The sequence below is a fragment of the Suillus fuscotomentosus genome (assembly GCF_016647785.1).
Source record: "Suillus fuscotomentosus strain FC203 chromosome Unknown F5891scaffold_22, whole genome shotgun sequence".
Lineage (NCBI taxonomy): Eukaryota > Fungi > Basidiomycota > Agaricomycetes > Boletales > Suillaceae > Suillus > Suillus fuscotomentosus.
This window is the reverse complement of record NW_024539534.1, coordinates 425,035-450,885: the sequence shown is the minus strand read 5'-3', so window position 1 is coordinate 450,885 and position 25,851 is coordinate 425,035. Positions and strand designations below refer to the sequence as shown.

The 25,851-nt window shown below is 47.7% G+C and overlaps 9 protein-coding genes across 9 annotated transcripts; 2 read left to right on the top strand and 7 right to left on the bottom strand.

Moving 5' to 3' along the window:
• Positions 1–401: 401 nt before the first annotated feature.
• F5891DRAFT_253674 (isoprenoid synthase domain-containing protein) lies at positions 402–2,053 on the bottom strand. The gene is made up of 4 exons (XM_041371090.1): positions 1,318–2,053; positions 975–1,263; positions 562–920; positions 402–511 (listed from the first exon to the last, which is right to left on the bottom strand). The coding sequence occupies exons 1-3, from the start codon at positions 1,743–1,745 to the stop codon at positions 585–587; spliced, it is 1,053 nt and encodes a 350-aa protein (XP_041226960.1). The 5' UTR covers positions 1,746–2,053; the 3' UTR covers positions 402–511; positions 562–584.
• Positions 2,054–3,966: 1,913 nt separating this feature from the next.
• F5891DRAFT_1108209 (carboxylic acid transporter protein) lies at positions 3,967–6,195 on the bottom strand (the record flags this gene model as incomplete). The annotated part of the gene is given in 15 exon segments (XM_041363687.1): positions 3,967–4,156; positions 4,206–4,270; positions 4,320–4,390; positions 4,443–4,476; positions 4,527–4,604; positions 4,656–4,750; positions 4,800–4,822; positions 4,876–4,932; positions 4,984–4,994; positions 5,044–5,124; positions 5,140–5,207; positions 5,260–5,767; positions 5,817–5,861; positions 5,924–6,020; positions 6,077–6,195. The coding sequence occupies 15 exon segments, from the start codon at positions 6,193–6,195 to the stop codon at positions 4,048–4,050; spliced, it is 1,461 nt and encodes a 486-aa protein (XP_041226959.1). The 3' UTR covers positions 3,967–4,047.
• Positions 6,196–7,723: 1,528 nt separating this feature from the next.
• F5891DRAFT_950618 (P-loop containing nucleoside triphosphate hydrolase protein) lies at positions 7,724–8,455 on the bottom strand (the record flags this gene model as incomplete). Its single annotated transcript, XM_041374985.1, has 1 exon — positions 7,724–8,455. A coding segment is annotated over one exon (732 nt), but the record flags the coding sequence as incomplete, so codon positions are not given.
• Positions 8,456–9,438: 983 nt separating this feature from the next.
• F5891DRAFT_253580 (uncharacterized protein) lies at positions 9,439–10,495 on the bottom strand. Its single transcript, XM_041371088.1, has 4 exons — positions 10,212–10,495; positions 9,882–10,160; positions 9,689–9,829; positions 9,439–9,637 (listed from the first exon to the last, which is right to left on the bottom strand). The coding sequence occupies exons 1-4, from the start codon at positions 10,269–10,271 to the stop codon at positions 9,500–9,502; spliced, it is 618 nt and encodes a 205-aa protein (XP_041226957.1). The 5' UTR covers positions 10,272–10,495; the 3' UTR covers positions 9,439–9,499.
• A 672-nt stretch (positions 10,496–11,167) lies between these two features.
• F5891DRAFT_253517 (uncharacterized protein) lies at positions 11,168–12,391 on the bottom strand. Its single transcript, XM_041371087.1, has 4 exons — positions 12,134–12,391; positions 11,827–12,075; positions 11,661–11,774; positions 11,168–11,607 (listed from the first exon to the last, which is right to left on the bottom strand). Exons 1-4 carry the CDS (start codon positions 12,182–12,184, stop codon positions 11,476–11,478), a joined length of 546 nt encoding a protein of 181 aa, XP_041226956.1. The 5' UTR covers positions 12,185–12,391; the 3' UTR covers positions 11,168–11,475.
• Positions 12,392–14,650: 2,259 nt separating this feature from the next.
• Positions 14,651–17,655, bottom strand: F5891DRAFT_1029127 (carboxylic acid transporter protein). The gene is made up of 15 exons (XM_041361517.1): positions 17,041–17,655; positions 16,890–16,986; positions 16,787–16,831; positions 16,215–16,731; positions 16,136–16,164; positions 16,006–16,086; positions 15,945–15,955; positions 15,837–15,893; positions 15,762–15,784; positions 15,618–15,712; positions 15,486–15,563; positions 15,401–15,434; positions 15,277–15,347; positions 15,162–15,226; positions 14,651–15,112 (listed from the first exon to the last, which is right to left on the bottom strand). Exons 1-15 carry the CDS (start codon positions 17,157–17,159, stop codon positions 14,983–14,985), a joined length of 1,452 nt encoding a protein of 483 aa, XP_041226955.1. The 5' UTR covers positions 17,160–17,655; the 3' UTR covers positions 14,651–14,982.
• A 237-nt stretch (positions 17,656–17,892) lies between these two features.
• On the bottom strand, positions 17,893–22,008 carry F5891DRAFT_1029123 (GNAT acetyltransferase 2-domain-containing protein). The gene is made up of 13 exons (XM_041361516.1): positions 21,853–22,008; positions 21,707–21,798; positions 21,545–21,658; positions 21,317–21,497; positions 20,666–21,265; positions 19,775–20,611; positions 19,605–19,724; positions 19,410–19,549; positions 19,216–19,358; positions 19,040–19,165; positions 18,760–18,986; positions 18,426–18,706; positions 17,893–18,338 (listed from the first exon to the last, which is right to left on the bottom strand). Exons 1-13 carry the CDS (start codon positions 21,955–21,957, stop codon positions 18,158–18,160), a joined length of 3,147 nt encoding a protein of 1,048 aa, XP_041226954.1. The 5' UTR covers positions 21,958–22,008; the 3' UTR covers positions 17,893–18,157.
• A 428-nt stretch (positions 22,009–22,436) lies between these two features.
• F5891DRAFT_253291 (uncharacterized protein) lies at positions 22,437–23,597 on the top strand. The gene is made up of 2 exons (XM_041371085.1): positions 22,437–22,478; positions 22,533–23,597. Exon 2 carries the CDS (start codon positions 22,681–22,683, stop codon positions 23,434–23,436), a length of 756 nt encoding a protein of 251 aa, XP_041226953.1. The 5' UTR covers positions 22,437–22,478; positions 22,533–22,680; the 3' UTR covers positions 23,437–23,597.
• On the top strand, positions 23,581–25,842 carry F5891DRAFT_253161 (GTP cyclohydrolase N terminal-domain-containing protein). Its single transcript, XM_041371083.1, has 9 exons — positions 23,581–23,838; positions 23,893–24,115; positions 24,213–24,783; positions 24,833–24,954; positions 25,004–25,066; positions 25,118–25,271; positions 25,322–25,492; positions 25,546–25,604; positions 25,662–25,842. Exons 1-9 carry the CDS (start codon positions 23,758–23,760, stop codon positions 25,796–25,798), a joined length of 1,581 nt encoding a protein of 526 aa, XP_041226952.1. The 5' UTR covers positions 23,581–23,757; the 3' UTR covers positions 25,799–25,842.
• Positions 25,843–25,851: the final 9 nt, after the last annotated feature.

The window sequence follows — 25,851 nt, the reverse complement described above, 5'->3', positions numbered from 1 at the left end:
TCCGTCGCGTTACACTCCGACACTCGACCTACAAATGGGCCTCAAGCAATATTGCGCCAACCCTGTAGCCAGAATTCCAGCTTATCCTCCGTAGGATCCAGACGTCCCTGTCGATGTTGCTGCTTGCTATGATCAAGAGGACTGTAAAGTCAAGTGGTGTGATGTATCACCAGGACCTGCAGCTTAAAGTCACTCGTGTATCACACTTTTTGCTACAGTACAAGGCGCCAAGTAAGCGATACATTATTCTCCCAGCTACTTGTGAGTAGGCTAGTCTTCAAATCGGTCCTGGGCCTCTGGCACGAAGAGCATCTTCAATTTGTAGAAGGATACAAGACTATTCTATATGTACATATCTTAGTGACACGAAAACGGACAGGAAGTGTTACGCGCAGGGAGCCGAATGAGAACTTGACACTACGAAGGACAAAGCAAGGAAGGCGGAATGTCACATAATTATGCAACTCAAAACTTTCAGGTCTGCGTGAGACGTGAATCATGTACTAACATTCTAGGCGTAAGAATTAGCGCAGTGCGTGAAAGAAGTGAACCAGATCTCACCTCCAGAAGCCATGCACTAGGTGTTAAGCTCCACACTTGTAGGGTCTTTTGGGAAGGAGCTTGATGATTCGGTCCGGCGGGACAGCATAGCGAGCGCAATCAAAATGCCAGCGAAGTGAGCCGATCATCCAGTGCTGCAATCCTTTGATATAGACAGCCACCTGCCTGTCAACCTCTTCGCCCCACGAGGGGAGGATAGCACGGTTGGAGTCGAAGCGCTGGATGGCATCTTTGCACATCTGACCAGCGTAGTCCATGGCGCCTTGCAGGTCCAGTCCTCGTTCGTGCATGATCGCGGGAACTATGTTCTCCCAGGGTGCGTGACCGCAAGATTGCTCCTTGTTGTATGACAACATATCCTGTCGGCGGTACTGTCAGCGCCGCCCCTGTGTTAAATGACGGCACAAACTTACGTTGTGCCAACAAACATGATCGTTGGTCGCTTCCTCCAAGGCCTTCACAACTGGATGCGACACAACTTCGTCGGGAAGATCAATTCGAGCTACGAATTCGATGAGGTTAAAGCAGGGCTTCAATCCGCCTGTATCTCGCCTCAAGGCGATGCAAGATTCTAGATCATACACGTGCCCTTTGGCACGGTCATCCACCTGCTTGGCCACAGCAGCGAAGTACAACTCGCTTGTGTAGATAAACCGCTCTGTGCAGCCGGGACCTGCAGTCTCCTTAAAGCGACTGAAATACCTAGCCACATAACAACTTTTAGAAAGAGTGTATGCGATGGAAAAATAGCCGTACGATTTGCACATCTTTGCATCAAGCCGTTCTGTGTCAAAATTGATGGGATCGCGGAATGCAGAAACACAGGATTCATGTACTTCCTGTACATCGACAACGCCGGACTCCATCAAGTCGTCTGTAATGAACAACCAGTTCAAGAAGTCAGAGCAGACTTGGAGATGGAAAGCATCTGCATCAGGATAGCAAGCAACAGCAAGTCCGTTTGCGTCCACGTCAATATACTCTCTGATCTCGGGCCCTACAATTTGCGCCACGTCCATAAGCCATCGGACAGATGCGCGGCACGCTGCATCACAGTGAGGGTTCTGTTGGAAGGGATAGTGGCAATCATTGATGAGGTCGGGTAAAATGAATTGTGAGGGCTCGGATTCAGGAGTGGTCGTGTGGGTGACAGTGGCAAACATAATAGGAGTCGTCGGATTCATGTTGTGAATGTCGAGATGAGGAACCTATAAGTCCTACAAGATTGTCAGTCTTTATAGTTTTTTCAGCGTCAGTGGATGTTCGTTTCGCTTGAATCCGTTATGGTATGTGTCATGGATCCGGCACAAGCGACTTCCACTAGGCAAGATCAATGTTGTACGAGAGAGAAGGCTGATGTCCTTTACCGTTCCGGATTATCAGGACGGGTGGATTGCCGAGTAATTGTACAATATCAGTATCTCCTGTAGTGCCTAAATGGTGCAGGTTCTGTATAAAATTACGAAATCCTGATGATTGCAAAGAGGCAATGATCAGTCTGACCTACCACTCAAATATTTTCAACTACCAAGACCTTTAGCTTGATAAGTGTTGCGAGCTTTACTCATCTCGCATATCACTTCATCTCTCCCTTCTCTTGCGCCGCCCTTCTATCTAGATGGCGAGCCAACAAACATCGAGCGCTGGCTCACTCACATGTAAAATCCGACAGCGACTGCTTTTTGATAGGCAAGAGGGACGTCTGCAATAGTGAACATAGTCGATGAGCTGCGAGTCAAGATTAAATCAACTGTGCTGCAGTGTAATGAGTGCGCAGACGGCGAGATTATTAACATCTCTATGGACGGGTATGCTGTCAGCTGGGGGGACGTACGTGGAGTCTTGACTGAGGGCTCCAAGTGTGATACTTGGAAGAGCAAGATACCTCAGCTCAGCCCGAGTCCGTCCGCCGCTGCAGATTCCAGAACATTGTACCACAGCGTCTGCTCGCGGTACTGAACGGGCACTATTATCAGTTCGTCTGACAGATGAATACGGCAGCCTGAGCCATCCGACGCACCTCGCGAGCCGGATTGGCATATGAGTCCATTTCGCCGCGTACTAGATTCTAGAAGGTTTCTCTTCAAGTTTATAATGCATCCGCAACATTAAAGTTAAATCTTAAATCTGATGCAGTGAGTTGAGTCTTCGAAGCCTTTCAACAGTATGTAACCAACCTTCAAGCTTCCAAGCTTCAATGTACTAATGAGTCGCGGTGTTATAGAATCACCGGTGAATTGATTCAGTACTAGTATACTTGATGATCAGCTCTGCCGGGTAATGTAGCTTGCCGGAATATCCCGGCACCGGACATCCAGCTGAGCGGTGGCGTTGTTCTCAACGTCGAGTTCGTCGTACCCTTCGCACATCGAGCTCACTTGGGCCTATACCAAGTCTTCTTTACATAATTATATTTCAAGGGCACCCGGGTCTCAAGTTAGGCAACAGAACTACAGCCGTTCCTATCACTCCTCCGCCAACCCAAGGCGCTGCGATATCTAGTTGAAAGTTCAGGTTCAGTCTCTTGACTCACTTATCCTGCTCATTCGTCGGCCTTCTGCTATGGGCAGCGAAAACACTACTTCTGCTGAGCAATCATCCCAAGCAGGATCATCTCAATTCTCAACAGACCACATAGCAATCAGTCGCGCTCGGCGCGCGCCATGCTGCAAGCCAGCAAAATTGGCCATCCTCCGCGCATGCATCTCAAACGGCAGCGCGCCTCGGACCACGCAGTCTTCAGCAGAGCATTCATCAGCAGCTTAGGCAGTTCCTGCTCAAGACCAGGCTAATCTTGCACAAGCAGATGAGATCGCTGCTCCGAGGGCACGTATTGCTGAGCGTGAGCGCATGATGCTCATGGCAACCATCTACCGACAGGAGTGCCTCACCAAATCAAGCTTTGGTAACAGACCCCGCAGCTGTTGACTGAGTTTGAGCAAGCCTGGCCAATGCTAAGGGGAGAGCCCAAATGACGTACCTTGCCTCCTCCCTCTGCGCCCAGGCCATAAAGTTTGCATCTCAAGTTCATGTAAGTTTTTCATCGTTACAGTCACTGTTTTGGTTTTTCGGGCGTCTTGCGCATACTGCACTTGTTTGTGGTGTCTACTTTTGGTAGTCACTTGCCTCATCATACCGAGCCATTTGCGCTTTCTACCAGCAAAAATGGTGCTGTACTGCTATCATTTTTTCTCGACTATCTTGTAGCTTTCAGACCCTAGCTTGCTCTGTCACAGTTATACTCACGCGGTGCTCCGAAAATTGAATTGTCATGTTGACAACTGAGCAAACTAACGACATGGAATAAGAGACTATTCAGAAAAATAAGGCTCACGTGGAGGTTCCGCACAATTGACTGCCGGACTGATGTTGCCAGGACCATTGGCAGCAAGCGGCACCGCTGGAAAGGTTATTAACTTGAGGGTAAACCCCGTTCATTCAAATGGACATAATGATCTCGTCTCGTGATAGATAAGTAATGAAATACTAAGCGCTGCTCTTCTCGTCCACTTCACGAGATGACATTTGTGATTTGTGATCTGTAGCCTCCTCCCCGTCAGTGTCATCGGCGTCGTCGAAATGAGAACCGTGTTTTCTAGGGGAATGTGAGCATTTGTCTGTCCAAGGACATGCGCAGAACTTACTCGGGCACAATAAGTGCGATAACGATTACGAATATAGCAACCGAACCAATGAAGATGGCTTGCACCTGATGGAATATGAATGAGACCGTGCGGGAGGGAATTTCAGTGACTCGCCGTTGCATAGTCTGGGACCACTGTAAGGACTCCATTCTCCATGATAGTTGTCTTCAAGTTGTCGCCGCCAGCTGATTAAGTTAAGAACTTCATTTATGAGCGGGAATGTGACTATCTACTCACTGGCTTCAATTTGTGCTGATGCTGCCGCAACCATCTACCACGAACATGTTAGCTAGATTGATTGTGCGTGTCCACGCGACCTACATTGCCGAGCTGGTAAACGACACCAGGGAAAGTCGCCCTGAATGCTGGTGGTGACATCTCGGCCAGTTGAATCGGGATCTACAATTATGTTGTGAGTCAAGTTCACAATGAGATTAGGCGAACACATACAACGCCCCAAGCGCCCTGAACACCAACTTGAACACAGAATCCTCCAGCAGAGAGGGCAGAGAATGACGAGGGCAGAACCCATAATGGAATGAACACTGCGAGAGAACATAAGTCTCGTTTTATATTACTAGGATCGGTGCTTACCTCCGACGAGAAGCACACAGCATCTCAAATGAAGGTGAGTGGAGCCATGGAAATATCATTTATTGAATGCACATACATGATCATCAGGCGGCGTCCAATGTACTGGCTCCCCCATCCACCCATGGCACCGCCGCTGTATGACCCTCAGGGCTTTGGCTGCATGCAGAACCAACCAAGAACTCACACAGAAGCTCCCTGTTTGGCATGTTGAGATTTGACAAGCAGATAAGTTTACAAGACTCACGCAGTTGCTAATAATGGTCGCGACAGTGGCATCGTGAGCACTGAAGCCCTTGGTGATCTGGAGGTACGTGGGAAATAGATCCTAGATGGACATGACATTATCGAGTGCATGTTCATACATGGTATATGAGCATGCCTGTGAACCGTGAGACAAGAAATTAAGCCCTGCAGAGAGGTGTTGGTATGTTCGTTGTTGACAAGTAAATGAAAGTCAGACCTGACATCAAGAGCACCGCATAAATGCATAAGAGCCAGTGATGCTTAAGCATCTCCTTTGTTTTCCTGAGGAAACTCTGCGATGTATCGGTCCCTTTCTCCTTCTCTTGTTCCTTGACATGCAAGAAGAACGGACTTTCAGGAACAAGAGCACGGACGACTGCGGCGAAAAAAGTGATGCCTGCTCCGGTCCAGAAAAGCGACCGCCATCCGTATTGAGCTACCAAGGTCAGGTTTACAACAGCTGCAAAAATGTACCCGACAATATAGCCTTCCTGCAAAATCCCACTTGCAAGCCCGCGAAGCTCAACAGGTAAGTTCTCAAGAGCCGAGGATGATGAAAGTCCCCATATTCCACCCATAGCGATACCGAATAGGGCACGAAGGGCGAGGAATTGTGAAAAGGTGTCGACAAAGCCAGTTCCCAGTTCAATGACGCAGCAGATAAGGAGATTAACGACCAAGGGCCACTTGCGACCATACCGGTCAGATATCATACCAAATATCACCTAGGAAATGGTAAGTTTAGTGGAGAATAGTGGCAGGTGTGACACTTACGGCGCCGACTGATCGTAATAAGAGCGTCAATGTTAAGGCGGTCGTCTTCAATCATGTTTGAGTCGTGCATCAGTGGCGCAAATAACAAAAGAAAGGAAAGGGCGTACGATCGCACTCGTTGACTTTCCAAATTGCGTAGACAAGCGCGGTACTGTGAGCGATACTGCGACGTAATCAATGGCGTCGCACGCCCAAGCAAACCAGCTATTGTGATGTGATGAGGATGATAGTATGAAGCGCAATGGAAGTAGGACACTGACCCAGACCAGAACTGAGCCCACTGCACCCAGGTGAGACTTTTGAGCGCAGCGACTACACCACCAAGAGAGGTACGAGCCTCGCGACGCGGGATGAGCTCGCGAATAAATCTCGATGGCATGATAGAGATAGTCTAACCTCGAAAGAAGGTCAGCATCAGATTAAGTATGCTTATATTCGCGAGAGGACGGTCAGTATCCCCTTAGCCTCAGGCACCCAGTGGGCAACCCGGCCATTAATATGGTTCTTTTCACGGCATCAAGTAATTCTCCACAGAAAGTGATGCTTCTGATATCACTCAAATCAAACCTTCATTGTTGACTCAGGCCCAGGAGTCCTGCATGATCGGCTTCGTAACAGTAATTTCAACTTTTTAACGTTGTATCTCAGATTACATGCTGACGAGGATACGACAACCGCTGGGCCTAACAAATCAAGGTAAGCGCGAGATGATCCTAAGGAAGGGGATGAATCCTTTACATACTGATTGAATTACATTTCTGCTTCCAAGTGACGTTTAAAGCACCTGCTACAGAGTCATCGATGAGCTATGCATATGTCAGTTAACGATAGGCATCACATCTTGAACAAATTCGAACCCGTTCGAACAATCTACTGATTCGAATTTGGTCACGGTTTGTTCGCCGCGTCTTGCTTATAGAATTCTGCGATTCTATGGGTTACAATTTGTCGGATCTGTACCGAGCTTGTCGCGTACGATCACAGCGGAGGGCTTGATATATACCTAGGGTGGACGTTGGTCGCTTGTACCATGACAGACGGAGCTGTATCGACTGAGTGGTCCATTTTATTGATAGGTCCGATATAGAAGCTGTTGATGTGATGCTCCACACATAATCACCGCTAGTCAAGATTCAAGAAGAAAGTAGTAAGTCGATTAGTACAGGCTCGGAGGTCGTCAGTAATTCCCACGTGTCTAAAGACTCCGAAATACTTGGTCAACTCCGTCACCCGCTCGCTCCTTCACACCGATTCCGAAGTAACCGCAGCTTGTAGGAATGCACAGTCTCTTGCGGCGTGCAGACTTACGCCGAATAAAATTTCAGCCACAAACCGAGCTCGTCTGGATCAAGCCTAGCTCACCTAGTGATGCCATATTGATATCGAACGTTGAATATTCAAGAATGAACTGCGGAATGACGATAAGTACTTATTTCGTACTCCTCCAATCATTGTTCGCTTCCTCCGGGTGTTATATGATAACCCCATATTGTCCACTCCGCGCTCATCGTGAATAACGCTTTCGTCCGCCCTCTCGTCGTCCACTGCGTCCCACGCCGGTACCTGATGTTTTCAGAACCTTGCAGCTGTCTTGCGTCGAATTGGTCATAGTTCTTTCAACCACTTTTATGAAGCTATGAAAATCAGGCCAGATCCATAAACATCACTGGTGCTTGATACGATTGCAGAACTACCAATGTGGGTCAATCAATCAGGGTGTAATAGTACCTGAATTCACATATAAGATGCTCTGCTGGCAAACCCGATTGGCACTGATGCATCGGTCACCGATGGACAGGACACCAGCTGGACTACGTCACTCTTTTTGTAACTTCTCGTACACGCGGCACATACCAACTGTCACAATTGGACAACAGACGGGGCTCCAGACTTTAAACTTTGTATGTCTATGAGCGATCGATACCTTTACCACAACGCCTTGACTGAGCTTCCCTAAAGAGATCTCGCATCAACTCTAGTTCGTCTATCGTCTTCTCCGATAGTTTCTGGTCTCTCACTGTGGAGACCATAGTGCTGTTGGCGACAATGTACACCCTCTGATCGGGTAACTTCGCCTCCTGAAGGTTGTACTTGACGGTGGCGCGAGTTTCAGCGATGTACTGCTCGCGTGCGGAGCTATACAATGCGTTGCGACGCGAGCGGTCTTCATCTTCATCGCTGTCGTAACCCGACTCCTTGATGATGTTTCTGATATGTGAGTCTGATTTCGACCGCACGATATAAGTAGGAATGTTCAAACGCCGACAATTGACCAGCATAGCAAGGTCGGTCATTGTAAAGCGGGTGTCGAAAAGGATGATAATGCAGTCGAAAACATAGAGTCCCTGTGCAGTGAAATATTGCCAATCCGGTATGTTCAACGTGCCGGACCCTGGGACATCATACCAAACGAATGGATTTTTGGGGTTTGGGTCTGGGAATCTAGCGATATTTGCGGTCGTCTCAACCACACCCGTTAGTGCTGCTCCCTCGTCTCTATTTCGAAGGCCTCGAAAGGCGTTGATCAGCGATGACTTTCCTGCGCCAGAAACTCCTGTCGCTGCGAAATGGAATAGTCCCTCTTGGTATTGGACTCTGTGCTTCGCTAATTGTATCTCCTCCTCACTGGGGATGCTCACGAGCTGGAACGCGCTGTGTTTCTCCAGGGTCTGCGGGTCCTCCTTCCTATTTATGGTATTTTCAGTTATAGTAATATCGGCTGCACCCTCGAGTTGAGTCAAAATGCAACCGGACAACGAATACGTTCTTGCCTTTATTGGCCGACTTCGTGGGCGAGACGCCTTCTTCCTTCGTCTTCATCTGGAGTACTGCGGCGCAACGCTCTGGTGTTTCATAAAGACGCCTGCGCGGGGTTTCTTCTGAAGCATGTATCCCCACTTCGCTCGGCCTCTGCCACACATTTGTTTGTGCAGAGTGAAATTCTTCGACGTTTCTCCCAGTGACGGGTGGAGCTCGAGTAGCTGGGAACTCATCTATTTCCCCTCTGATTCCTCCCGTATCTATATCAATACGATCTTCTTCCTGCCATTCTGCCATTGGTGTCCTATTAGCTTGCCTTTGGGAGCGCGAGTCTCTGGCATGTGCAAGGTTCGTAAAAGTGGGATTTTCGAAGATCTCTGATGACCGAATTTCTTCGACGATTCTAAAAACGATGCCAGCAATGATCCGAAGACCTTGCATGGGGGAGGACACTGACGCGCCCATTTTTCATGTGGTAGGTTAATGTTTTGTATCTCGAAGGGATGGTAGAAGAGATGGATCATCTTCCACTATCGCACAAGGTGGTGGTTATATGTATCTTGAAATGCTGTGTAGCCTCGAGGACCAAATTGCCAATACACTAGTCGTCTCATGGCTGATCGTCTCTTCTTTAGAGGGCAGTTGTGGAGACTATCATACAACATCACACCCCACGAGGTTCCAGTCTTCGCTTCTCAATCACAAACCAGGGCATTGCGCAGTTGAATTTCCATTTTTGTACTTAAACAGGGTAAGATATGCATTCGCGCGAAGCTATCGTAATAAGAAGGATAGATATTAAACTGACTAAATATATTTTAAGGTAGGCACAAGGCATGCAATGGACTGTCGTGAATCGTATAGGGGGTGCTAGTGTTGTCCGTGCTATAGGGCTACAGGGGAAAGGAGGCTACCGGAAAACATTATTCCATATTAATGACGTAGAGCTCAGGGATCCAAGCATTCCTGTAATAATGGGCTGATAGGATATACACGTCCGACGCACGAACGTTGTTTTTGCTGAACGCCCAATCTTCCCAACCATGTGCAACAGGCTTATCCTGATAACCGACGAGTCAGTAATTTTGTGTCAATCTCAAGATTACACATACCCTTGCATGGTCGTCAAGATGTCGAATCTGACTGGCAATCTCTATGGCAAAACCTTGACGAGTCATCGGTACGTTATTATCCAGTACTTTAAAGCGCCGACGAGATGCATCCGAAGATCTGGGGGGTAGGTATCCGGGCCACTACGTGAATTGGTAAACACAAACTATCATATCAGAGACAGGCTATGCTCACCTTTATCGCCAGAGTAGTTTCTCGCCAGCCGTGATGAGCGAATACAGCGTCAGTCGGACGATCAACGACGACTGTCCCCTTCAGAATATCTTTCACGCGTACACCGTACCAACCATCAGCGCTAAACGTGATACCGGGGAAGCTCTGCTGAGAAGGAGTGAATTCTCGCGAGCGTGGAACACGCTTCGCTATTCTTCCATCTCTCAACTCCCAATATAGTGGCATCTCGGCGCCCACCATCGAGGGGTGAGGGGAAGGATTGGCATTCCGAATATAGTACTAATGTCATTTTTGCATAAGAGGAAATACGGAAAGAACATGGAGGCTTACCCCAAGAGACCCGGCTCCACCAGAGTTCACAATCATTTGGTTTGGCTGCATGTATTCCATACTAGAGTGAATAAAGCTAGGATAGAAATTCTGCGCTGGAGAATCTTAGATGTTTGAGTTGTTTGTGAGGAGCCCATCCTAAGCACCTGCGTATTATATACTGCTCATCGCTTCGACACGGTCGACAAAGCAGTGCGCGTTATGAAGCGCTAGTTGTCCGGCGGCAAAGCGACCATTCAAAGTTGTCCAGTAAATTGTGAATCATAAAGCGAAACACTAACCACTCAACGACACACATCGTAACACAATGAACGTAATTTCCTTCCGTTAAACGGCGGCGTCATCAAGCGTAATTGGGTCACTAGGAGACTTTGAGACTGGCAAAGTGTCTTTGATGCACGTGCAACGCAACGTGAGACCTGTCGATATCTGGCGCCTATCCGAGTCAGCAAAACCTAGTCCTTGGAGTAATGATGCGCCTCATGGAGTCTGACGGCCTAAGCCAAAGCTCACCAACTGCGGGTGGTCCAATAATCGGGAACAGCTGGTTCATGGTAGTAGACCGTACGTTGCAACAGCTATAAACACGAGACTCAATGAACATAGCATGAGAGATTAAAACAATATGTTTCCCGAGACAGCTTACCGAATCCCGATGTCTGTCTCCAACAATTGCAGGGTGGAGGCAGACTAAAACAATATTAGCATATAAAATACCGCGTGTCAACCTAGTCAGCCTTGGTGACGACTGTTGGTTACATAAGGACCGTTTGTTGCAACGAACATACAGAGGTCGCATCCCATTGTACATCTAGACGTCGACTAGTGCACTAGTGGGCACTGGGTAGTGAGCATATTGTGGCGTGAACCTGTGTTAAATTTCAAATTACCAAAAAAGGGCATATGCGGGAGTGAGCGACAAAGCGACGTCGTACTTCGCTATCTTGTACGGTGCAGTGCGGGGCTCGGGAGTGCTAGTGAGGCTCTGAAGGTGATGCCAACTTCTTTCCCAGTGCTGTACCCAAACTAGCCCTGCCCACCGATCGCTGCCTGTAAAAGATGCCACCGAGTCCGCGCATGTTACAGTAGCAGTAGAGCCCTCGATTTTCGAACCTGCCAAACTCCTTTGTGCATCATGATCTTCTTATATTAACCTACACTACAACACTACCTGCAGGTATATGCCATTGTCCTGCCGCATTATGTAACATTATTACTTATGTGTAACAAGCGTAAATTCGACTCAACGAATCCAACAATACCACTACCGCAGTACATAAAATTCCGGAAGCCACACACCAGCTGCGTCCAAATGTATGGACGTGAGCAAGATATCTTTTAATCGGACTCGTGAACAGAGGGTCCAAGGGTCAGATTTGACCGAAGGCGTCATTTTCTATGGACTCGGTTAGCTCTGGCCCAAAACCGATTATTGAGGGTATTACTCACTGATGCAGATGAGTAAAACTTATGCATTGCAGTACACACCGCAACTGCGAGTTCCTGTTTGGTATTCGGATTGACTGTGATGTGTCTGGGATCCGAATCATCATAACCAGGCCACTGCGAATTAAATATCAGACCTTGATCGGATTAGAACATGCATTGAGTGTACCTGCAAGGCTACTTTGTGAGGCCCCGCCTTGAAACTAGGTTCTGGACTGTCCAACACACATCTACCATTCAAGATGTTTCCGACCGACACGCCAGGATTGCCATTATCAGAGAATGGAATTATATGATCGCATGAATGACCCGGAGCCGGAACACGATCTGCTGTTGTTCCATTCGATAGCGTGAGACGTTTAGTTGGACGTTGCTTTGCAGTAGGTGAGGGAGGAGGAGTGCTTCTTCCAGCCGATGACTATCATATTACATATGAATATGTATTGTCATGCGGAGGCAAGTCAACTGAGACATACGGATGAAGATTGCCCAAAGGACTGGCCAGAGTGCCTTTTCCGAGGTAGCATCGGGGTGAGTCGAGTGTACAGGCAATGCAGTTATGCTCTACAGTTGAAGGACTTGGATATCCAAAGATTCCAGCTTTGAAGATGGCGGTGTCATCGTACCTCCCGGTCTTTTATAAGAACCGCATGGCTAGGAGGCATTACAGTTGGTGAGGGATAGACCTAGAATATGTCTCCACGATATGGCATTGTGTCTGGTCTATCTGGCCTTCGACGTTGCCAAGTTGGAAGGCCTCCAGGTTATCCCTTGATTGGGAGATGACTGACCACTCGTAGATGAATTCTTGTCCTTCACACCAGCGTGCCTTAAATAAATGGCAGGCCTGCCAGAGTGGTAAGGCCAGCATTGCTGTACAGTGTAGGTTCATAATAATTCCAAGTCAGCGAAAACTCTGAAAGGGATATTGGGCAAACAGTTCAACACGAGATCGTCGGCCTGCAATCTTGGCCTGGAGGGTATGCATCATGTATCAGCTGACAGAAGTTCTCATTTCTCCTTAAAAAACTCGGGTAGGAAGGCCAGATGGCGGTGGCAGGTACATCAACACCCACTGGCAGGTGGTAGGTGTTTGGCCTGCAGTATTTGAAATTTACTATGTCACGTGACATTGGCAATAGGGCCCGGGCCTTCTGGCCTTTAATTATGCCCGAAATTTGGTTATCTCTACTATCCCTTCCACTGCAATCGGCACCCCAGGTGGGCCACAGAAGTCGGCAGTCACGCAAGTGGGCAAGGTCAATTAGTATTCGTTCGAATGAGCAAGTATAGTATTGAATAGTAGATATACCTAAGTACGAGGGCGACTGTTATTAGTGCCGTAGTTGCAAAATCGAGGTGGATATATAGGGAGACCATGTGCATTGTAACATGACGAAACACGACTCACATTCTGTTCTTTTGCTGCAGTATAACCCATTTGCAATTCTCTGAATTGAAACCTGAATGCGTGGCTCATATGTCGGGTCTGACGAAGCTCGCAGCTTTCCTCGTCTACCGCTGCTAACTTAAACTTGCGAATGCGGACGCGCAGCGCTGCACCAGTCGGCATGCAATTTGAAACTCCGTCATGGCATGTATCGGCAGGTGACATTTCTGCGTGACTTCGGCACTTTCGACTATCTCACTCAATTCTGCTTTAATCGTGGTCGTTCAACCTCGTAATGAGTTGTATTAGAGAGAGAATGATACAGATGTTAAGAATTTTGTGTTTAAGTAGCTAGAAATACGAGTTTTGTGAAAGTGCCGACTTCTGTGGGGTGCCGATTGCAGTGGAAGGGATAGTAGTATCAAGCCCATCGATGCCATCAACGTTTTTGCAACGTAACCCGGGGGCGTTGCAAACTCGTTCATTAAAATCGACCCATTAATTTGTCAAGCTGGTGGCCATGGCACAGATCATGGGCCACTGAAACAACACCAAATATTTCCTCGATTACTCCGCAACAGCACAAAAACCCAGGCTGAGCCGATCAGTTGGCACTTGGATGATGAGCTATATAGACCCTGCGCACTGCATGTTGTCAAGTTTGAAATGAGAACTTGCAAAAGGGCCCACAAAATAAATGCATGCAAAGGTCATTTCAAATTTTTACCATCAAGTCTCAGTTTGGCACGCTAATATATTTTTCCTGAAAAATCAGCCACATACATACTATCCGTAGTACGGTCTGTTCGTGACGGGCCACCATTTCGTGATTTTTGTCTACAGCACTCAATTTTAAAGTAATTGTCGAGTCACTTTACTGAGTATGTTCTACACACTATACTAACATATTCCAAGTGAAACAAAACAAAACCGTTGGGAAATGGCAGAGATCCCGTTTTCAGTGTGACAGCAGCGAATCAGTGTCACCTGCCGTGGCTGCCGACGTCGGACATTAAATTGAACAGCGCATTTCGTGGCAGCTGCAGTCAGAGTCTGCGAGCAAGTGCCGGTGAGCGCTGAGCAGGGCTCAATATTCAATCGCCACGCCATGGGGCGTCACCGAGGCAAGCTGGTGTCATCTGCCGACCCCGAGTATGAGTCTAGGATCCAGGCTGCACTCGTGGATGTTGCAAATGGCACCTGCAAGAATATTTCACTGCAACCTCCAGTTTTGCCCAGCCTGGACACTCACCACCACCACATTTCTGAATCATACATCCGTCATCTCACATGCATCTGTTTTCAGTATTCTGCACCATATCCACCATATTTTTCGTGCAACCCCCACATCCGAGTCACGAACTTCACAATCAACCAATATATCAATACCCACATCTACATACTAGTACATTCCCTCAGCAATAATTAATGATTTGCATTTAGCTCCATATAATTCTCTGTACATACTGTAGCTCACATATTTCCTAGTAGCGTCCTAATCAATCGCGCCGAATCAATCACAAATCACGAATGTCTGCCTAAATTCGGCCAGTGTGACTCACGAAATAGAGGTCCATCACGAATAGACCGTAACGGATAGTATGTGATATCATGTTCTCGAGTGATGATGTGGCAGCTTTGAGCAAGTACATGCAGCCAATACAATGTTTTTTGCTAAGGCTAATGGGGAAATGGTAAGATTCTAAGCAGTCCGAAATCAACGTGCACAAATGGTTGCAAAGGTATAAAAATTACTGTAGTCATGAAGTATATGTTTACATGGGAAAGATATACTGGAGCCTCGGAGATGCGTTACGGTCGTGTAAATATAGTACACAAAGTCGTTTCTGTGTTTCAAACACATGATTAACTGTAGATAAATAAATACTACGATCATGATCATACAGAGGCAGAGGGCCGAGGCGCTCACGCAGCCTAAGCGCTGTTCTTCTCCGAGTTGCCTTCGCGAAATGACGTTTGTGATGCGCTATCAGCCACAGCATCATCTCTTCCGCCTCCTTCTTCGAAGGCAGTCTTGTGGTTCTCGAAATGTGAGCCGTGGTTTCTAAAAGAAGGTAAGGGTATGTAGGTCCAAGTGGGCGCGCGAGTCTTACTCAGGCCCAATGATTGTGATAATCACTACGAATGCAGAAACGACACCAATGAAGATTGCTTGCACCTGATCAAGTGATGAATAAGACTGTGTGGTAGTGGAACTCTGTTACTTACAGTTGCATAATTTGGCTCCTGAGTAGGAACTCCGTTCTTTATGACCGTTGTCTTTAAGTTGGCAGCACCAGCTAATGTACATTAAGAACTTTGTTCACGGAATAAATTGTGACTATCCACTCACTGGCTTCAATCTGAGCTGATGCTGCCGATATCATCTACCGCGAATATATTAGCCACAACTATCGCATGATGTTCATTCAACCTACGTTGCCGATCTGGTAAGCAACACCAGGAAATGTTGCTCTGAAAGCTGGCGGAGACATCTCAGCCAGTTGGATCGGGATCTAATACGTTTATTTTTGAGGTCGGATTCGCAACAAGAGTAGGAGAAGACGTACGACACCCCAAGCGCCTTGAACACCGACTTGGATACAGAATGCCCCAGCAGAGAGGGCAGAAAATGAGGTGGGTAGAACCCATAATGGAATGAACGCTGCCAGAGAACATGATTTTCATTCCATATCATCAGGATTAGTGCTTACCTCCAACGAGAAGAATGAAAATTCTGATAAAATTTGAGCAAAGTCATGAAACCATCATTGATTGAATACACATACACAATCGTCAGACGGCGTCCGATGTACTGGCTCACTGTTCCAGCAATAGCACCACCGCTGTATGACCCTCAGAACCTGAAATGCATGTAGAATCAATTGACAACTCACGCAACCGCACCCTGTTAGTGCACATTTAGAGCTTGCATACGAGTAATTTTATAAGACTCACACAGTTGCCAATAATGGTCGCGACAGTGGCGTCGTGAGTGCTAAAACTCTTGCTATCCTCGAGGAACGTGGGATACAAATCCTGAACGTGTGTCATTATGAGCCCGCCCGGCGAATTTTCATGCACTTACCTGTGAACCGTGAGACAAGAAGTTGAAACCTGCACAGAAATGTTAATATGTCGATTGTTAGAGACAAGAGAATACTCACCTGTCATTAAGAGTACAGCATAAATGCATAAGAGCCAGTGACGCTTGAGCATCGCCTTCGTTTCTTTAATGAAGGTTTTAGTTTTCTGGGAGGTATTGGTCCCTCTCTCCCTCTCTTGTTCTTTGGCACGCAGGAAGAACGCGCTCTCTGGGACGACCATACGAATGACTGCAGCAAAGAAGCTGATGCCTGATGCAGTCCAGAAAAGGACCCGCCATCCGTGTTGGGCTACCAGGGTCAAGTTTATCACAGCTGCGAGCAGGTATCCAACAGCATAGCCTTCCTGCAAAACTCCACTTCCAATCCCACGAAGTTCGACAGGCAAGTTCTCAAGAGCTGATGCCGACGAAAGTCCCCATATTCCACCCATGGCGATACCGAATATAGCACGAACGCCGAGGAATTGCGGAAATGTGTTGACAAAGCCAGTTGCAAGCTCAAAGACACAGCAGAGAAGGAGATTGAACACCAATGGCCACTTGCGACCAAATCGATCAGATAAGATACCGAAAATAATCTAGGGAATGATAAGTCAAGTTTAGTTACCGATAGACAGCGGGAATGATGCTCACAGCGCCGGCAGGTCGGAATAAAAGGGTCAACGTTATAGCGGTCGTCTGTGACCGCGGTGTGCATTAGCGCACAAGTAGCGAAGGAAGGATCAAAAAAGCGCACGATCGAAGTTGTCGACTGGTTAAATTGCTTTGCCAGGAGGTTTACTGTGAGTGACACTGCGAAGAAATCGATGGCGTCGCACGTCCAGGCAAGCCAGCTAGTGCAACACGTGTTAAGATGATGATGACGCGAAGCTAAGGAGGGTACTGACCCAGACCAAAACTGAACCCACTGCACCCACGAGAGATCCTTGAAAGCGACCACTACGCTACCAGAGGCCGCACGCTTCTCTCTACGCGGGATGAGCTCGCGCAAAAATTTTGGTGCCATGATGGGAGTGGGATAAGGATTGATCAGTGAGGGTATGCCTTAGGACTGCGGCATGCCGCCTCTGTATGACTTTATATCGAGAACGAGATCAGGAACACTAATCTGTCAGGCACCTAAAGTAACATAAGTATAGCAAGATCTTAGGCGAAGTACCGAAATGGATTGAAACCGAGTACTCACGCTTCATGTCGACAAATGCCTTCCCCACACAATTATGGGGGTGATCAGATACTATGATAAATGTTGACTCCTCAGCTGACAGTGCCAGCAGTGCCTTCGGGTCTTTACTGGACCCTAGTGACCTCAATTCATTGTGACGTTGCGGATCCAAAATTGCAAAGTGCCTCCGTGTCGGCTAGGGATAGGTGAGTTGGCGCCTTAGCCTGATGCAGCCTAGCAAGAGGCTTGTGCGGTCTAAAAACCCAGCTACGGCTACGATAAGCGGCAAACACAAGCTTAGAGGAATGGATATAAGTTAGTATGACCTCGTTGCAAGTTTAAAGCGTTTTGCAGGAACGTTGATACTAGTCGATTACATACTAACCTGGACCGGTAACAACCGGATCAGACGGGTTCTTGCATCATCTTCTTGTCATCTATCAAAAATGCGTCGCGACGGTTGACGTGCGTGCCACAGCGTGCCATTGGCAGTGCAAAATTGTTCTGCTATTACGCTGACCACACGCGGAATGAAACCGCATCATACGATAAATAAATAAATCCGAATATTATTGTTGTAATCACATTGTTCCTCGTCTTCCGATTCCGTAAATATTGTACTTCGTGGTCGCGCTCCGTATTAATAGAACACATGCAGCGTTTCATTGATTCATCTCGCGGAAGCATTCTACCTCGACGCCACGCATGCTCTCCATTTTAGGTTAGACGGGGCCCCTTTTCTTGTCCAGGCAAATGACATTCAGTCTTCGCTACTACCGAAGGTAAGAAATGTTGAATACTTATCCATCCGCGCGAGCAGATTTCTTGTGTTATATAGTTCAGCGCTTCGACTTCTTACCCCTTCTCGTCGGTTTTTTATCCTTCTCATCTCCACCCTCCGCTTTCCGCTTCTTGCCAGCGATAGGTTCCGTCGTCTTCACACTAATGACAGTAGCTCCCCCCTTTGCAAGCCTCGACTCAGCGACACTCCAATCTGCGCCGCTATCGTTGATAGCATACCTATGAAGCATGATCATAAATCACATTATAGATGCCCGAACCCGTCAATCCATACCCGCAGCAGATGGAGGGTACAATCACACTCACTTGCTCAGATCTAAAGAGTCAATCATCTGGCGTTGCTTTTCACGAAGCGCATTCGTTGCTTCGTCGCCGGCTTCGTTTAACTCATCTTCGATGTTTGTGTCAACAGGTTTCCATTGCGTATGCTCGCCATCATCCCCAACACGTAAAGTCGTGGTTGGCAAAGCCAACGGGATATCAGCGCCAATCGAAGCCTTCTGGATGTCGACAAGGTGTTTTGTTACCTTGCGGATAACCTTCGCAAACAAAGCTAGCGCCTGTGCAACTGGCAGCGATAGCTCGCCCTGGAGAATCACGCCCCTGAGTATCACTCAATGCATATGATGAAAGAATATACCTCCACTTCCTCGATGGTTTTTCGTTGAAGACCGAGACCAAGTAGAATAGAGGCCTGAACTGCGCTCAACTTTACGTCATCTCCTAACCGCCCTTCGAAATACAAAGATGCTACTGCTGGAAGTAGGTCGAGGATAACATGATAGTCAAGCATGTTATTGGCATATGACTCTAGACGCTTCAGGTCAAATGGTGACATGAGGATGGAGAGCTCTGGCGATCCAATAGCTAAAAATAGCATCAGTCAACGAACCCTTGAAAGGCCTTGAAAACAATCTTACCTCGCGACTTCTCTCCATCGAGCTTCTTTACGCCCACATTCGCAGCCTCGAGCACACTGAGCGCAGTGACGGTACCAAACTCACGGAACTTGAAAGAGAGCAGAGATAGGAACCGCCGCCTGAAATCTACGCCCTACATGTGGTCGAGTTCCGTATGGATAATCAGACGAACGCACCTTTCGAGAACTCGCCCATCCATTCAAGTTCGCCATCCGTAGAACTGTTAAGTCCCCGGACCATAACACATGTGTGCTCTCCCGTCAGCTCACTTTGCGTTTGACGGACATATAATGGTACATATCCAGCCCTCTTCCAAAAGCTGGAGTCGAAAGATTAATATGAATTACTGGATCGAACAAAAATATATCACCGAAGAAGCTGAGGCGTTAGCCCATACGAGACTCCAAGGTAATCCAACGATTCAGGTTTCCTTTCTGATAATCTCTGGAGAAGTGGGGGCATCGCCTCAGGAGCACGCACTCTGGGGTAATCCGTCTGAAGATCCGTTCCCTTCACCGAACACATATGATTTTACAAAAATATCTGAAACGGACATCGCACTCACCGGATCTAACGCGGCTGCATCTGGGTAGGTGGGTTCGGCAGGAATAGCTTCATCCAAGTTGAAATACTCTCCACTATAGAAGGAATTTAGCGCTTTCAGAGCGCGGGATCCATACCCCATCTGGTTGGCTAATGAATCACGGGCTAAATTATACATTGCAGCTAACTCACATTTGCATAATCAGGATGGGTTGCGATCCTTACAATCCGGGCACCAGAGAGTAGTGCAAATTTGCTTTCTTGGAACTGTTGGGAGACAAGCCAAGGGATCATGTCACCTCCTGCACGCAAACCGCGGCTCAAGCCATCCATGATGGCGCCTTTGCTGATATTCCCCTCCAGTGCAACTTGCAGCACGACAAGTGGCTCCGGAAGATGAGACTCGTCGTCTGCTATAGGGGGTAGGAGCACGAAAAGGTGATGCGCTGGGGCATCTGACATCAACTGGAGATCATTTGGTTGATTTTTGTAGTGACTAGCGACATACAACGCCATCATACGTTGCAAGAACACCTCTGATGCAGGGTGGTAGCTAAAGAGCGTATCTCGGCTGACATAGTACAGCTCGCACGAAGAAGGGTGCGGGCAGCCCTGTTGAGCGGCCTTTGGTACGATCGTTGCATCCAAACAAAGAAGGCCATTGAGCCATTTTTCGACGCGATCGCCGGCAGAGTATCGGATAGGTGTTTCAAGCTTGATTTCACGAAGGGTTCGAGCTTTAGGGGCAGCGGAGCGTGTGGGCTTTTTGGAGGTTGAGGCAGTAGCGCCATCTTCAGCAGGCGCAACAGCATCTTTTGTGAGTGAAGGTCGGGTACTTTCACGGAGTTGTTGAATAAGTTTGAGAGAAAGAGAGCGACCTGTGCCCTCGTATCCATTGATGGTCGATGCCATGAAAACAAGGTACGGGCCCAGGAGATTGCGGACAAGGGGAAGGGGGATGGCGGCTGCCTCATCGATGACAACTAGTTCAGCCTGACCAAGAACGTGTGCATCCTCGGGTTGGATATACTGAGAATTTCTTTGTCAGAATCTGCGCCCCAACGCCGAGACAGAAGTACCCACCTGAATGGTCTGACGATGCTGACGGAACACATTTACGCGGACGATGGCCTTATTAAACTCTGGATTCGTGCTTTGTGCAATATCGTAGTCCAAGTGCTCCTCGTAACCGAGAGCATCCATACCCTTGAAGATAAATTCAAAAAGCGTATTCAAGTTTTCTGGACTGGGACTCGTAATAAAAATATTTGAGTATCCATGAGCGAGAGCGGCAGCGATTGCCAAGCCTAGTGCCGCAGATTTACCGCGACCTCGAGCAGCGGTGAGCGTGACGGTGGATGAGAGTGTCTTCTCGGCAATCGCATCAACAAACGTTAGAACAGCTTGAGCCTGATCTATGGTTTTGGCGAGTTTTACGAGCTCCCCCACAGGTTTTGTGTCTGCCAGACTATCCTTGAGGTCCTTGAGCTCGGAGTCTGCCTTACCCTTCCCGCGTTCCTCTTCAATCGGGATGATATCCTTGGCTTTAGATATGGGTAAGACATTCAGTTCATCATCCAAAACCAAGCAGTCCGAGCAAGATCCCAGGGAGAGAATAAACCGTTCGTTAAATCGCGCAACTACCGAATCATGAGCTGAGGTTCTGTATCTGGCATGTACATCCTGCAAAAAAAATCAGTGAGCGACCCCCTGGATGAGATGGTGATATCGCACCATGGTAAGAGTGTACAATTGCTTCAAAGACGACATTGTTTTTAGGAGAAGCACCACTAATCCGCCGCCCTCTACCGTTTCAATAGTGCGTGCCAGGAGATTGGGTGTGATTGCCTCAAAGTCTTGCAGAATGCACATTCCATAGGTGTTTCCCAATATACGGTGCGACTCTTTATAATAGCTAGAGGATCATAAGCTTGCGCCTGGAAATTATCAATGCTCACGCACGTATAACGGATATCTGTGACAGTCACAAAAATTTCGAATGGATTTTGCTCGTTTGCCTCCCGCACACCTCTCTTCACGTCCCGTTTGATTTTTGCCTCTCGCTTTTTTCGTGCTCTGCAGACCATCTTAGGTCTTTTTACAAAGCAATATGATGTCACTCACGCGGTGAAACCAAGATCCTTTTTATAGCACCATAGTACTGAAGGGCGTGCTGATACACGCGCTTGTGAAAGCAAAAAGTGGAGATTCACAATCTAGAAACAGTCAGAGTCAAAGACGGTCGGCATACTAGAGCTGCATCTACATACCTGGTCCCTTCCCTTATCACCGACCAAAACTATGAAGGACCGGTGATTTTTCTTGACATTATTGTTAATTAGTACAGGTATACGAGGATCAAGCTGCTTGCGCATGGAGGCTGCTGATACTGGCTGAAGCTGAGGCGAGTCCTGCTAGGTCCTAACGTTCCGTTCAAGGTATGTAGTATTACAAAATTCACTATCGCGTTCGCAAAAGGAAGGAGTTTCGCACGATTATAACCTTATTAACAACTTAGCTTCTCCCTCCAATTCAAGCCGTCATGTTGGCTCATCAATAGAGCTGATGAGTATGCTCAATATTATCTTTGCTCGTGCTCAGGAGCTCTGCAGTCTCTTTCCTAATATCAACTTTTATTTTTCCCGATTGACATCCAATGACTAGGGGATCTACTTGCTATATATACCGATCTAGTCTTCGACACTTCTAAGGCGCAATCTCACCGGTGTGAAGATGTATGTTGAGTGTCGTATTCATTGCAGTTCAGTTTTGGACTAGCCTCGCACAATGTCAGCCAGTGGACATTCCCGAATGATAACCCGCCACATCATTCGTCCACAGGCAACTCCCATTGGGAGGCCAGACATCTGTGCGTCGAACGCATCTCCAATATTGGGTAAGTATTGTGCTCATTGTAGTGCCGCTTTGCACTTACTCCACAAAACGACAGCCATTAAATCGTACTCCTGAATGCCCACAACTGCATTAGTCCACGGGCTACTTCCATTACGAGTGTTCCGCCACAGTAAAGCGTGCAAGATTCAATGGCTATATAAGCCATGTACATGGTAGCGGTTGTAAGTCACTGATCTTTCAGAATGAACCCTCTCATTTTTACCGATGCTTTTACATCGACCCATACTGGTGTCAAACAATGCTTTTGCGGCAAACCGACCATCGAAGATCATGATTTCTGGTTTTGCTCTCCCGAATGTGCTCGCGCAGATTCTTTGCGTACTCTAGGCGGCCAAGGCGACTACCATTATCGCAACATCATGCAGAGGGCATGTTCCAACTCGACTGCTCCAAAGCATGTGCTATTGAGGCACAAGTCGGAGCATCAGCTTCGCAGTGTTTCGATTGTGAGGCGTGGTTCCGTATCGCAGCAGGCTCAACATTTCCCGAAGCCAACGAAGACCCTCCCCACGCTGGAAAAGGTTACGACCGAAATTCTTGCTAGAGAAAGCAGATCCGAAGGCAGCGACACTTCTGTCCATGGTCCTGTCGCGAAGATTCCAAGAGAGTCACCGGAAACTGGAGCAATATTACAAGAAATGGAAGAGGAAACCGAGGAAGAGGCTGCTTGGCAGAAACTTGTGAACCGCACGGATGATAGGTCAAAGCCCCCTACCTTGGATCACCATGGAGTCGGACAGACTACTGCTAATCGGCGATCACGTTTCATTCGTCGCTCGGCTTCGTTTGCATGCTTGGACGAACAAATTGAAAACTGGAACGGCGAGAGGGGACCTGTAATGGAGGTAGTGTTCCAACTTCGTCAAGCGTGGAACGAGATGACAGAGACAGACATCATGCCGGACTTTGAGAAGTTGGACTCGGACTCGGAGGATTAGCTAGTGAGTCATTTGAAATGACTTTGAGCTTGATATGAATATGCCACACTATGTACTATGTTACTGTTACTTGTGCTACGATTCGTACAATAATTTCTGTATGTGTTCGAAATAGGAAGGTGTTCAAGAAGAAACGATCGGCGACTCTCGCCCCTTGACTTACGTGTGACTTCCGGCTAATCGTGCAGCATTTCTCCAATTCGCCTCGGATCCTACTCTTGTAGATATCATTGGGAGCCTTTAAAGCGAGCACGGCACAATTCGCTCGTACGACGCACACTATCACCGCCCCACCACCACCTCTTCCTGTTTCATACGATCATGTCCTCTGACGCTCTCTTGACTCAGATCTTAGCCCAACTCAGCGCACTTCAGGTCTCTCAACAGACCCTGCAGGCCAAGGTAAAATAACGCTCCAGGCTATAAACATGAAGACTGATACAGCTCACAAATCAGTTGGATGCGTTTACCACTCTTGTTGGAAGCCCACCAAGTCATGGGACTCCTATCACAGGCCACAATGATTCACCAACTCCACCTTCTTTGCTGCTATCGCCCTCCTCTTCCTTGAGCAAAGTCCACCTGGCTTCAACATCGCCAGCGAGCACTCCGTCAGATCACATTCTAACCGATAGAGAGCGAGAGAAGGCTCTGTACCCTGGTAGAGTGCTTTTGACTAGTAAGTCTTTCTCGATAGATCTAGAGTTGTCAGATATTGTAGACACTACCTTTCACACGCTTCTATTGTTAACTTTAACTAATTTCGACCTCTACAGCTCATCCTGACCAACATGGAATCAAACCTTTTCCAATACAATGGGGTGCACCCGATCCCTCCTTGAGAGGACCTGTGATCTGTTCACGTTTACCTTCCTCAGTCAAGCAACGCAATGCTCTTGGTGCTCACTCCGGTTCATATTCGATCTATCGCGCCCTTGCTATAGCTATGGGGACTCTTAACCCTACCCATAAGCCCGATTATTCCATGACTGAGCCGCCCGTGCCTATTCCTCCGCAGCCTGCATGGTCAGATCCACACAAGATCGTCTCATTTGACCCCTGGGGACACCTTGTGCCTCAGGTATTTAGAAAAGAGGTCGATGAACTTGGACTCGATGTTCGTCCCAGTATAGCAGTTACAAAGGCGCACATCAAACTCAGTGAAATTGACGAGACTGCGAGGAAAGGCGAGCTCGAGGTGGACGGCAAGATTGTCTTGGCCACGCGTCCTCTGAAAAACGTCGATGGAACAGAGAGTGACGCTTATTCTGGTGTAGAGATCACCACCAGTAAAGCCGCTGTTGAGCCAGTATGGTATCTGCCTGGCATTGCTGAACGTTTTAAAATGTAAGTAACCACTGCTGTCTCAATCTACTAGTTTCTAATCCTGCGCCAGATCCGAGAGCCTGCTTCGCCGTGCTCTTTTCGAAGACACTGGAGGGATGTATCCTGAATTGATTACCCGCCCCGATATCAAGGTCTTCCTCCCTCCCATCGGCAATCTGACAGTTTACATTTGTTCGTGTTGTCGTTCGTCTACAAACTTTCTGCTGACCGCTCTTTCAAGTTGGAAACCCTGCCTTCCTGTACGATGAGTCCAAGGAACTGACCTTGCGTGTACATGATGAATGTATGTCTCTCCATCTGTTTTCCATCATATCTGAATGTTCATAATTATCAGGTAATGGTTCTGATGTCTTTGGATCCGACATCTGCACCTGCAAACCTTATTTGGTTTATGCGATCGAAGAGTGTATTCGTTGCGCCCAGAGAGGTGGAGTCGGCCTTGTCGTGTACTTCCGCAAAGAGGGCAGAGCCCTAGGCGAAGTCACAAAGTAAATATCAATTCTTTTTCCGTACTCCCAGGTTCACAACACCTCCTCAGGTACTTGGTCTATAATCTTCGGAAACGCGGTGGCGACTCTGCTGATAAGTACTTCAAGTCCACGGAGCTTATCGCTGGTGTAAAGGACATGCGATTCCAGGCACTCATGCCGGATGTACTACACTGGCTCGGCATCAAGAAGATCGATAACATGGTTTCCATGAGCGATATGTGCGTGGATCATAAATAACACTCATTGATAATAGCTGACACGCTTACCTCAGGAAATACAACGCGATTGTCCAATCTGGAATTCCAATTTTGAAGCGCTATGATCTACCAGGTGGGTAACTTTTTAAATGCTGGCGTGATTGGCAATCAACGATGACCCTATCTCTAGAGCATCTCATCCCGCCGGACTCGCGTGTTGAAATCGACGCTAAGATCGCAGCGGGATACTTTACTAGTGGGAAATCAATCACTGAGCAAGACTTGGTCAAGACAGTCGGTAGAACTTGGGAAGAAACAGAGCATTAGAAACAACCCGAGCCCATGTATCTTCACGAACAGACTTTGTGTTCCTTGTATTG